Source organism: Amblyomma maculatum, chromosome 10 (assembly GCF_055883805.1).
Source record: "Amblyomma maculatum isolate TAMU_Amacu chromosome 10, ASM5588380v1, whole genome shotgun sequence".
NCBI lineage: Eukaryota > Metazoa > Arthropoda > Arachnida > Ixodida > Ixodidae > Amblyomma > Amblyomma maculatum.
The window spans coordinates 76,763,285-76,776,779 of NC_139353.1; the positions used below are offsets into that span (position 1 = coordinate 76,763,285).

At 48.6% G+C, this 13,495-nt stretch overlaps 1 protein-coding gene across 5 annotated transcripts in view; it reads right to left on the bottom strand.

The window, feature by feature from the left end:
* The window catches only part of Bili (FERM domain-containing protein 8 Bili), a 92,684-nt gene that overhangs the window by 31,293 nt on the left and 47,896 nt on the right, over nt 1–13,495 (bottom strand). For 3 of the 5 annotated variants that reach the window (XM_084582981.1, XM_084582985.1, XM_084582983.1), the window contains one exon: nt 1,222–1,429. In XM_084582981.1, the coding sequence (XP_084439107.1) occupies nt 1,222–1,429 (208 nt within the window). The remainder of the gene's footprint in view (nt 1–1,221; nt 1,430–13,495) is intronic. The other 2 variants (XM_084582982.1, XM_084582984.1) reach the window with 1 other exon arrangement.

Below are 13,495 nucleotides of genomic sequence, written 5' to 3' on the forward strand. Positions count from 1 at the left end.
AAGCCGATGGCTAACGCTTTTACGGCCTGGCTGTTCAGCCCCGCACTGAGGAAAGACTTGAGTGCGCAGGCCGGCACGTCCGGAAGCTGGTGTCACCAGGGCACAAAGACGATGTATGGCCGTGCTGGCCCGGTTTTGCAAGGCCTTCCTTAAATCCTCGCCTGTCACGTTGCGAAAGCTTTATACGCGTGCTTCGCAGAAGTGGAATTTTAAGGCTACCGATAGACAAGAAAAACCCTGGACGCAGACTAGATTTTCTTCCACAAGCTGGAAATACACGCGGACGTAAATAGAAGCTGCGCTTTTACGGCTGCCGGCACACCAGCAAAGAATAGGACACAATTTAAGCGAGTTTGAAATGAATCGTCGCTAGGAGACCAAGAGGTACAGTAGAGTCCCCTGTTAAAAGGAACGTGGGACATCGCGTGGCCTAAACACTTGACAAAGTGCTGCAGCCGATAACTAGCGAAAATGGGCGGCACCATCTGCATGCTCGGGAAGAGCAGCCAGCTATGCTTGTGCGTACATCCTGTCCGATCGTTTGTCGCCCATTTTCTTGAATGTACGTTGCAAAGGCTGGCAGGCAGGCGGTTTCATGTTCCATTTAACAGTGAATCCTACTGTACGCGTTATCTATCCTTTGTCCTCTGCTCTTTCTGTGCAGACCTTCGGCTGAAGTACTATAGCTATGGCAGAACACTGTCTTCCGTGCCCCAGTGTCGCCACACAGAAAACCGCGCACTGTTTCTTCTGCGAAGCGAGATATATTCCGCTATGCGTGCAAGCCCTTTACAGTAGCTCATACAGCGCGGCGTGCTCGGAACGGTGAGTAGGAACGCCATGCAGATATGCTATGTACGACAACGCGTTCATTAAATCAGCTTCGCCTAGAAGCTCAGTCAGCACACCGAGGATTGAGGCACGTGGTTATGTAGAGCTTACGACGACTTCCGCAACGGATATGCTGCTGCTGTCACAATCGTCCTCACCACTTAACTGGAGCAACCATCAATCCGCAGAAGCGTCCCAGTCAGTTTGATGGAAAGACCCCGACCAGAGCGAAGAAAGCCAGGTCTACCGGAAGATCAGCAGCACAGCCCACTTGCGCAGTTTCGTCTTTTTTTCTTTTTTGTTTTTGAAACCGTAGTTTCACGTACCCATAGAGCTAACGGACACGTGTATATAACATATTGCGCGTAAAAAGAGAGGAATTATACATACCTGAGAGTGGCGAGCTGTCGGAGCGGGGGTACTCGACAGGTATGATGGTGACGCAGTTCTGCGTCATGTAGTTCTCGCAGGGGTGGTGGTCCTGCGGCTGCTGGTGGTGGTGCTTCATCATGCTGGTCTCTTCTTCGTCACTGCTGCTTCCGCTACTGCTGCTGTCGTCGGGGACCAGATCACGCATCGAGACCAGCCGGGCCCGCTGCTACACAAAGAAGACGAGAGGAACACACTTTGGAAACATATACGGCAGAGAAGATGGACACGCCAGAATACGTACACAGTTACGCATGCAGGACATGCTAGCGTATACAATGTGGCAGCGCTCTAGTGAAACAGACAAGGAAGGGGCAGACAAGAGGTTGCCACCGGTGTCTGAATGCCTCGCAGGAACATATACAGCGTGTAAGGTCATAATGAGAACACTGACTAATACCTCTGTCACACAAACACTCTGCATTCAACTCAATGCACATCGAGGTTGTTACACTGCAACTTCCAAGCGCTATTGAGACCTAGCCTGCTTGGCTCGAAGCTGCTTCCACAAGCGCTTTCGAGTTTTCAAGCACATTCGTGAACTTGCGTCGACACCTCGACGTCACGTAGCCACACAAAGCAAACTTCTCAATGGTCATTCAAAACGGCCGTGTAGCACCGGATGCTTCAATCCTTCTTGAAAGCCTCAATAATGCAGATAGCGTTCAATGAGGACCGGAATTGTTCGTGTCAAAGAGGTATAAGTGAGGCCAAAATCGAAGCTTGTCGGGAGAGTTGGTTGTTAAGACTGCTAGAAACAGCGAGGGATCAAGGCGGGACAAGACAGGGCACAGAAAGACACGAACGCTTGTCTTTACCCAGAAGAAATTGCGGAGCTTGCCTTCGCGCGGTTTCTGCTTGCGCCAACAAGGGGGGGGGGGGGGGGGGGGTAACATACACCCAGCGAGAGTTCAGGTGCGCAGTACAGAGTGTCCTTCCAGCGAAAATACGGCGCAGAGTCAAAGGAGGCAACATTGAGACCGACTTGTTATTAAGCAAACTAATTGTGTAAGCTTAATCGTTACTCAAATAGCCACGGGATTCTGAATGGCAAAGCCCTCGAACCTCAGAGATTAAAGAGTGAACTCTTTAACCAACCACTAATTTTCGCCGGCTATTCAGGCCTAAGCGTCCCCAAATTTCACGAACTGTCATGCACACACACTCCCCCAAATTTTTATCAGTTTCACATACGCACTTAAATACTACGTGTAAAAATCGACCATACGAGTTCCTTGTCCGCGCAGCTACTAACTGGACGCGTGGCGTGGTAAATGATGCTTCCTCTTTAGCTCTAATAGGATGTAAGCATATAATGCTTGTTTGCTTCAGTCAATGCTGATTAAAAACTTCACCCTCTGTAACAACGAACAGCCAAAACAGGCACCACGCAGTTCTGATCCACCTCGCTTTCTGTGGGTAAATGGCCGCTCTTAAGTGGGAGTGGCAGTGAATTTCGTTTAGCGTAACTTTTTTTTTTTTTAGGGCAGATGTGTCGCAGGAATAACTCTAGTGTATATGCTGCCTGTTTGGTTTATTGGTTGGTTTGTGGGGTTTAACGTCCCAAAGCGACTCAGGCTATGGGAGACGCCGTAGTGGAGGACTCCGGAAATTTCGACCACCTGGAGTTCTTTAACGTGCACTGACATCACACAGCACACGGGCACCTTGCTTTTCGCCTCCATCGAAAAGCGGCCGCCGAGGCCGGGATTCGATCCCGCGTCCTTGGGAACAGCAGTCGAGTGCCGTAACCACTGCGTCACGCCGGCGGGGCTGTTTGGTTTATTGTCGCGGTAGATGATGCGGATTTTAAACTATTTCCGGCCGAATCAGGCAAGGAGGATGAAGCACGAATAAGCAAGCGGCTTATACAAGGGAAGCATGTTTACACGTTGCATTCAGCGACGCAAACACTGGATATTGAAAACGATGTGGAACAGTGTATACGCAATTCGAGAAAGCACGAACACTTGAACGCCCGTATCCTCTCCCCGTGTGAACGGGCGCCCACACTGTTCCGAGGCCGAGCATACCGACGCAAACTAAAAGGTGTTGTGCTTTGATCATCCTCGCGCGACCAGCACAATGCTTCACCCATTACCTGGCTGCTCCGACTCTGGTGAGCGAGAAAATTAAACGCTGTAAGCGATTTCGGTGCTCCAAAAACTTTCGGGGGCAACTGGACGCTCAACAGCGCGCGCGTACCTCCATCGACTTAGTATATAGTGCGCAATGTGTTTTATTCCAGCGTCTAATACCACACGAACTCTCCTACGAGGGTCGGGAAGCTAAAACATGCTTTCTTTTTTTTTTTTCTTTTCCCCGCGCGTACGAACGACCCTCCTTTCCCTCCCCCAATTCGAAGCCACGTGCTCCACTTGTTTAATGATGCGGCCCCGCCTCGCAGAAAGGTCCACTGCAATTATTTATAGCGCACGTGTAGCGGCGCTCAAAGTGTATATACGTGTTTCTAAATTAGGAAACCGGCCATCGCGGGATCGCCCCCCAGACAAAACGAACGGAAAGAAAGCATAAAAATAAAATAAAAAGCAGCTGCCGAGCCGAAAGGCAGGAAAAAAACGACGCAGCGACCACCGTTTGACCCGTGATGGCACAAAGGGGGATTTCTTTCTTCCCGGCCGGACAATAAATACGGCACCGCCGCTGCAGCCCGCACACGGCAGTTCCTCCGAGGCCACAAAAGCAGGGAAACCGCAGTGTACATGCCTGCACGGTGCTCGTGACACAACGTCCCCGCCCCCTTGAGAGCCCTTCTGTTCGCTTCATCCCGTTCCAAAAAAAGGTGCGGTCCATGACTTGTATGACGAACCGATTCCTTCTTTCCGCGTGGATATCTTTCGTTAGAGATGAAACGAATAAAAGAATAAAAGGGATCGAGAATGTTGCCCCTTGGCGGGAAGCTAAACCCCAGACGCGTGTGGTAAAGTCAATTAATAATAATAATAATAATAATAATAATAATAATAATAATAATAATAATAATAATAATAATAATAATAATAATAATAATAATAATAATAACGATGCAACCCTGCAATGCATTTTTGGCAGGACATCACCGGCCAATCGCATCTTTAGGCGCGCATAAGTAACCTCAAGACTGCCGACGGCTTAAGAAAAAAAATGAAGGACATTTCGGATGCGAACAGAACCGGATGCAAGCTGTTGGCAATAGCCTAGAGTTGTTCAGACTTTTTTTGTTTTTACCTCTTAGCATTTATTACGCCTAAACTGTTAGGGCGCTCGACTGCTGTATACCCAAGGACACGGGATCGAGTAACCGGCCATCCCGGCGCGTCTTAACCACTGCGCTACCGTGGGGAGTTAAACTGCGACGTTTCATTACTAGCTGCAGACTCCAATCTGTGATTTCCAGAGTTGTACAGCACCTTTAAAAAACCTCTCAATATAATGCGTTGTACATGATAGTACACACACACACACACACACACACACACACACACACACACACACACACACACACACACACACACACACACACACACACACACACACACACACACACACACACACACACACACACACACACACACACACACACACACACACACACACACACACACACACACACACACACACACACACACAAAGCCACATGATCGGGGCGCTTGCGCACCGCTATTGTTCTGCTCTCAAAAATGCAATGGATGAACATGATCGGCTGCAGCGGGTACATTCGGTTTGTCTTCTTGACAGGTCTCGGCTTCCGCTCTGACAGGAAGTAGAGTTATGGTCAGATGACCTCGCAAGCTCCCGTCCTCGTCTGCCTTAGCAGAACATTCCAACCATTTAGTCACCACAAAGAAGTAATTCTTTCCCAGTGACGCCCCGCATACGTAATTATCTCCTGACGTGGGCGTAATATTGAAGACAGATAACAAAGGCGCGAATGTATAGATGGTTTCCGCGTACGGACCGCCTAAATGCGAAGCGTTAAACAGAATACCCAGTACTGCGGGTTTGCTGGCAGCTGCTGCTCGGGAAGCAGACGAAAGCGTTTGCAAAAGCGTTTACAACGAGCGTTTATAGCTGCTGAATCACATAGCGATTTCGATCGCGATGCTTTCGCGTCTGCACTCTGAAAAGATCGCGGAACGGATGAACTTCTGGAGAGCACGAGCAAACAATGGCTGCTCGGCGCTCCGGACGCGTTCGTGTGTATGGTGAAATTCAAGACAAGAAATCGAAGAAGCAAGATTCAAACGTCTTACGGCTGCTTAGAGATTGCAGCTACGAAACTCGCGTCACGGCTTAACGCACGGTATCTTCTCAAGAAACCGAAAAGTACTCAAAATGCGCACGGAGTAACTGAATACGGCCGACGACACGGTGTTACAATTCCTCGGGATCTGTACTGGTGGGCTGAGTTTCTTGGCTGCCACAGCAAAATCGAGCGCCAAACTGTTGTCAGCAAGTAGTCCGGGACTGACAATCAAACGTGACCAGCGTGACTGCGGAGAATTTGCTCCAGTGGTATAGGTGTCTGGGACAGCGTAAAGACATGATGCCTGCGTGCGCTCCTCATTTGAAGCAGTGTCAAAAATCTGTTTCCTTACGCTTTTTTGGGAGTCAAGGTCGCTTCATGGCTTCGTTTAGGCTAGCAGCACGCATTTAATTACGCCATTATTCGACAGAAGCCGAGGGTCCAGGCATCTACTCAACCGGAGCAAAGCCGTGTTGCATTCACGTGGCCACAGTCACTCATCCCACCATGTTCACATATTGCACTTTTGAGAGCAGCACAATAGCGGTACGCAAGCGCTCCCGTCAAGCGTTTCTTTAAATATATTTCGGGTGTTTTGTTTGGCACACAGAAACAACCACGTAAGAAATACCGTGTAAAAAGCATTATTATGAGAGGTTAACTACAAAGGCGCCCCACAACTTTGAGAATTTCTCTTGGGGTCTGCAGTCAATACATATAAAAGCTGAGCAATTAAACATAATCAGTAGCTTTTAAGGCAAAAATAAACAAAAAATACAGTGAGGAACCGTAGGCTAGTACCCACATTATAAAGAATCTAGGTCTATTCGCACCCTAAGTGTCTTTAATTTTTGGCTCCAGTTACGAACGTGCATACCGCCGCTCAGTACACTCTGGCCATTCATTAGTCGTCGCGACACTTGTTTACCCCAGCATGCTTAACTTAACGACCCCTAGCACTCATTCTAGCAAGAACGCGCTCGATGCCATGGCCCCTTATAAAATATGTCATTTCGTTCATGCTCTATATATACTATTCCTCAGTGCACTGTATACCTCAGGGTCGATATGGTTAGAGTTTCGATCACTGCATCGCAAATGCATGCATGTATAGCACTGCTAGGGCATGCTATAGGTACGACTAACAGCTGCTCGCAGTGTACTGCTCAGGCAGCAGCTATAGCGATCACTGAAGCGGAAGCGCGGAAGCCAGCGCCATTTCATTCGGTTTCATGACTGCTTTTTCTGAGCCGCTCTTGTGTATACGAATAAGACCATGCAAAAAAAAGTCATTACGCGCGCTTTAAAACCAGGAAAATAGGGTACCGCTGCGTATAACGTTTACATATCGAAAGCTGAGCAGACACTCGTGCTTTATCCGTTCGATACATCACGCCTGCGTATATATACTAACTATCCTGTACATACTGGCAGAGGCACGTAAAGGACCTATTCGCGGGCCCTCATTAGTCTGCCGTGCATGCTCCATTATCAACTTTCTCCTTCCTACATACTGCGCTGCGCTAGACTCGGCCGTATACATACTATACATCTGGGTCGGCGGCGGTCAGCGCATGAACACCGCCCGAGGAGGAACTGCCGCTGGAGTAAAAAGAACTCCGCTAAACAATGGAGAGCCGACAACCCGGCCCCTGTGTTAGCGCGGGTAGCGCCGTAGGGGATGACGCTAAGTGGGAAGGAGGGTGGGAGTATAGGTGGACAGGGGGGGAGTGAAAGTATCCTCAGGCGACGAGTGTATACAGTTATGCAGCAATCCTCGGCCACACAGTGTTTATCATGTATGCGTGCCATTCTACTCAGCAGGAACGCTATCGCCGCCACTCACGTCGCCAGCTGTCATTAAGAGCGACAACCACAGCCGCCGCGACGCGGAACAACACGATCGAACTCCGTCGAAGAACGACCACCACCAACCGTGTCCGCACCAGTGAGATAATAAGCGACCCTATGCGATCGGCAAAACGCCGTCCAGCTGTCGCCACTTTCACAAAACGCGCCGGACAAAACTATAGGCGAGCATAGTTTTTGTTCTCCCTTGACCGTAGCATTGTCAGTATACGGTGTACGTGTAATTTTAAATGAGACCAAATCCTAGCGGGAGAGTGGACTGCGCAAGGACGCCGTGTAGTGTAGTATTGAAATTACGACAGCTTGCGGTAACGACGTATAATTAAAACGCGAAGTGGCCCGCTACGCATAATTACGCTGTTCGAACATATACGGCCCTGCGGTATTCGAATGCGCGGAATTCAGTAAGGACACGCACACCGTTTCGGAAAGCGGGCTTTAGATTGTCTTAATTCACAACGGCAGTGCATATTAGCAACCACCCAAGAAAGGACAGGCAACTGCCAGTTCAAAAGCACCCACAAGAACACACCCGTCGTGGTGGTGCCGTGGTTATGGCGCTCAAGTACTGTGCCCAAGGATGTCGGATCGAATCCCGCGGTCGCTACGGCGACCCCTTTTCGGTGGAGGTGAAAAGCAAGGCGCCCGTGTGCTGTCCGATTTGAGAGCACGTTAAAGAATCCCAGATGGTCGAAATTTCCGGAGCCTTCCACTACGACGTCTCTCATAGCCTGAGTCGCTTTGGGACGTTAAACCCCATAAGCCAAATCACACACACACACACACACACACACACACACACACACACACACACACACGCACACACACACACACACACACACACACACACACACACACACACACACACACACACACACACACACACACACACACACACACACACACACACACACACACACACACACACACACACACACACACACACACACACACACACACACACACACACACACACACACACACACACACACACACACCTAAACAGACCCGCAACTCTTACAACCGCATGCATACGCGTGTGTTCATGCCTACATATCCATGCGTATATACATACGGGCCTTACGATAGACGTCAAAAACAGGATTTCCGGGCCAGGTTTCGAGATACCGGCAGTCACAGCGCGCGGTTTTTTCCGAGCGCGGCGAAAAATCTCGGTGAAACCGACCGTGGTGGGTGTGCCTCGCGTACCCCTCATCGAAATTCGGCCTTCGCGGCCACTGCAGATATTCCAAATTCCGCGGCCTCGTCGTCGCCCCCAGCGCCGCGCGGCTCCTGTGACGACGATCGGAGATATCGTCCGCGATTATGCCAATACACTCGCGTGCCAGCATGCGGACTTTTCAAAGGTGATCAATTATTCAGCACAATAGAGATATATTTTCGCGGAAACGCCGACAGGCAATCTCGCCAGCACCTTTTCTCACGCGTCGTATAAGGTTCGCAGAGAGTCTTACCCAGTCATAACCGAAAAAATAAAGGAAGAGTAAAATCTCGATCTTCCATCGAGCCAAGACACCGCCGTGAGATTCAGCAGTATATATGTTAGTGTTTGTTTATCGCTTTTGTTTCAGCAAATTGGCCAAATAATTGGCTCAAACCACGCATTCGGCTGCAGAAGCACGACGAACTTCACCTAGTTGTTATTATATAGATAAAAAAAAAAAAAACTATAGAAACATTGGCTACACCAAACGTGAGGTAAACGAAGCACGCTAAACGAGGAAAACACGCACGGCTTGCAAAAACCATGCGCGAGCGACCGAAGCATGGCTTCGTCTCATAGAGCCTCATTTAATACCTTATACAGTTTCGGTGACGCAACCTGAGAAATACTGCCCGCTCTAGAATTTCAAACAGTGCTGTTTGAAATACACACTCTTACTCTACCTAATCCCTGCGCAGCTGTATAAGGTTCTACCGGCACCGCTCGAAAGGTGGCCCATAAGCTATGCCCTGCCTAAGCATCAACGAAGCGTGTTCCTCTGCAAACGCTGTAACAGTAGAAACATGCGAAGCAATGAGGGTCATTATCATCATCAGCCTGACTATACCCACTGCAGGGCGAAGGCCTCTCCCATATTTCTCCAGTTAACCCGGTTCTGTGCTAGCTGCATCCACTTGACCCCTGCGAACTTTTTAACCTCATCCGCCCACCTAACTTTCTGCCGCCCCCTGCTACGCTTTCCTTCCCTTGGAATCCAGTTTGTTACCCTAAGCGACCATCTGTTATCCTCTCTTCGCACTACATGTCCTGCCCATGCCCATTTCTTCTTCTTAATTTCTACTAGAATGTCAGTAACTTGAGTTATTTCTCTGACCCACTCTGCACGCTTTCTATCTCTTAATGTTACCCCTACCATTTTTCGTTCCATAGCCCTCTGGGTTGTCCTCAACTTAAGTAGAACTCTCTTGGTTAGCCTCCACGTTTCAGCCCCATAGGTGAGTACAGGCAAGATGCAACTGTTGTATACTTTACTCTTGAGCGATACCGGTAAGCTGCTAGACATAATCTGCGAGTGTTTGCCAAATGCGCTCCATCCCAGTCTTATTCTTCTTGTTATTTCCTTTTCATGGTCCGGATCTGCGGTTACTACCTGTCCTAAGTAGACATATACCTTAGGGTCGCAGGTGCACAAAGTTCGAAGTGCCAAAACACCTACACACATGCAAGCCAGCGAGGGAAGAGGCCCATTTAACAGAACATCTAGAGAATCATGCGCACCATAACACGCTGCAAATATTTTCGAAGAGCCTAGAAATGAAAAAAAAAAAAAAAAAAGTTCAGACCAATATGCTAGCGCAGTAAAAATAAAGCCAAGCTGGTGGCAGTTATGTGAAGCAACACTCGAGGCTGTTCTAACGTTATGCTATGTCCTCTTCAACCATGACGGTTAAGACAATCAGAGAAAAGTTTCAGAATTGACAGCTTTGATGAAAATGTTGGTTTTCGCACGCCCCAAAGGAACCTCGATAGGTTGTAGCAGCCCGAGGCCGTGGACAGAACCCGGTCTTGCGTGCCGAAAGTTTGAAGGTCTGATGTCACAAATATGTCTGTTCTCTCTGCCCCTGCTATATCCTGAAGCACGTGAGAATGAACACACAGAATGTTCGGTGGATTTTACTCAAGTTCAGAGGCATGTTGCTTTCCTAAAAAGCAGATGTTATTCAAAACATCGCCTGCCTGCATTCAGGGCACCGCTCTCGGAAGAGTCGGTGACGCAAGCCAGTGACTTTACAGTACAGCTTTGCAATACCGAGATGTAAAGGCGAAACTACGCGAGCAAAAGTATTTCGCAACGTGGTCCCCTTTGAAGTCAGACACCCGTGCAAGCAGCTCAGGGGCGGTTTCAGAAAATGAGCGCTGAGAAACTTGGCCGCATACTGATGACGCCAATCATTGTATCCGAGTGCGAAGCCTAAGAAGCATCCACCGATGAGACGCAGGGCATTGCAATTCATGGCATGTGTGTATAGCAGTGCACGTGACGCCTGCCCCCTTGGTTTCCAGCGTCACCAGATCCGTGTAAACTTCTACACGTTACGAGAGAAACGCGACGGCAAAAAGCGAGTGTTTGTGCCGAAGACAGCTCCAAATCTATCCCCCACTCCCATATCCTAACTGTTCTTCTCCGAAATAAGTGTTTTTGCTGCCACCAAATCAGTGATCTATCGAAACTTCGAAGGTCATTACACAACAGAGCGCCGTCCCACCCATGATGTCCAAAGGATATGTTCACGGTGAATCGGTACCCAAGCAGCACACCATCACTGGACCAACGATGGTTTAATGTTGAAAAAACAGCCCAAGTGGCACAAACTATCGGCCAATATTGGTACTATATCGGCAAAGAACTGGTTCTATGCCGGACCAGACATTGCCAATTCATTACCACTATTTGGCCAATCATTTGTGCTGCCTGGGAGTGACATCAATATCGGGCTAACATTGGCCCTCGGGGACTTTACTACATTTTCGCATTGCTGTACAATCGTTAACGCCAATACTGGTCCATCGTACAACCACTATGACGCTACCAGTATGGGCCTATTGTTGGTTTTCCCATTCATAGCCCCTGTAGGACAACGTCCCTAATACAACGGAATTTCCAAGGTTGGCGAACCGTGGCTTTCCCACATGAGCCTATCACAGACTTTTATATTGTTATGTATATGCCACCGAAGAGGACGAGGACAGAAAATAGAGTGAGAGACGACGAAGCTGAAGAAACCGTTCGGGGAGAAGAAGAAGAAGAAGAAGAAGAAGAACTTGCTGTGTTCTGCTGTGCTGTGAACACTTGCTCATCACCTGCTGTGGTTTCCTGTGCTAGCCTTCTGCCCCGTATCAATATTCATTCCCCATTGTAAATCTCCGCATTCGATAGACATTTCAATTCATTTAATTTATTTTACCCTCAAGACCCGAGGGCATTTAAGAGGGGAGTGGTAGAATATAATATATATATATATATATATATACAGTGCAGTAGATATGCAGTCGAGCCTTCAAGCAGCTTATCCTCCATGATTATGCGACTTGATTTTTTTTTTATTCTAGACTGTACGGAGCGATGCACAATTAAATTTCTGTGTCAAACTGTTCAATGAACTTTTTTACTTGTGAACAACTAAAATGTATTCACAATAAAACTGCAAAAGGATTCATAAAAAAAAATATTATTTGACTTTTAGATACATATGCCTTCAGTGCCTGCAGGTAGAATGCTCTGGGGAACGGAGCGTTAAACTACTGGCGGAAGGAGACAGCCTCTCAGTAGTCAATGTATATTCACTTGAAAAATATACCCATCCTGTACCACTTATTCAGCTGCCTGCGTTTTAAAGTAGCCCAATTCTAATAAATAGCGGCCTTTTCCCATTTTGAGCGCACGCTTTTCACGAACATCGGTCTATATATTTTTCTGCCGTTTCTTCCAAGTCTGCACAACTTACTCAACAGAAATCTTTCACCGGTCTTTCGCGGTTAAAGCCTGGTTATTTCATTAATAATACGCCTGTATCGTCCCCGCTACCAGATCTGGGATAAAGGCTTTTCCAGATGCTCTCCAGCTACCTCGGTCGTGAATGCTCTACAGAAGAAGGCACCCCTCCCATACTAACCACGCTTTAGTTGATTGCTCAACTTAAACTAATTAATTATGCAGTTAGCGTTAAATAAACACCTCCGCTGCCAGCCTTCCTCCCCTGGGTCGAAATTAGAGCGAAATCTATAAGCTGATTCGGTTTCGCTAATTCTCGGGTGAGGAGAATTTCAAAACAGTGGAGACAAAAGCCCGCATCCTGGCTTGCGTCCTTTTCAAAAACCTCCATTTCCACAGATGTCGCCGAAACGGACACAAATTAGAATACGGGGCCCTCGTCCAGACAACTGTCTACAGTCCTGCGCTGGTCATCTTGGAAGACCACGTTGTTTTACAGAGCTTGGCACAAAATTAAGCGCTTTAGAACGAATACTAGAGGATAACTGTTCTTTTGCTCGACGCCTTCTGACGCGTCTTGATTTGCTGGCGCTATCCCAACTCCTCCCTGCATCCGAGCGAACAATACGAATCCGATTTTACACCAGCGGCACGAGCCAGCGTCTCTTAAAACTGCCTAGGCGACGTTACTGCATACACTGTGCGACACTGTGCGACCGAACAATAAAAAGCCATAAACGGCGGCGCCTCCAGCCTGGCCCGGGAAGGACGAAGAAGCGAGGTCACGTCGTGCACGAACTACGCCCGGGCCCTAATTTGTGGCGGCCGTGAAAAAAGGGCGGCTGAGCCGAAGTCGAGGGCACGCGCACCAGCGAGAGGACGCCGCAAGCGGCCAGAGGCAGGCGACGTGTGGATGTGTACGATTTGTGAGCACAGCTTCGACCACTCGACCCCCCCCCCCCCCCCCCTTTTTTTTTTTTTCTCTCTGCGCCCCTGCTAAGCCGTTCCTTTCGAAATTCTTTAAGCACTGCACCAGGCGTAGGGGAGGCAGCGAAAGCAAGTTGAGAACGCGAAGAAGGGTCGCAACAATGCGGCTAGCATATTCAGGCAAAAGAGAGAGCTCCCAAGGTTGCGAGGCTAATCAAGGGACTGAGTTATTCTA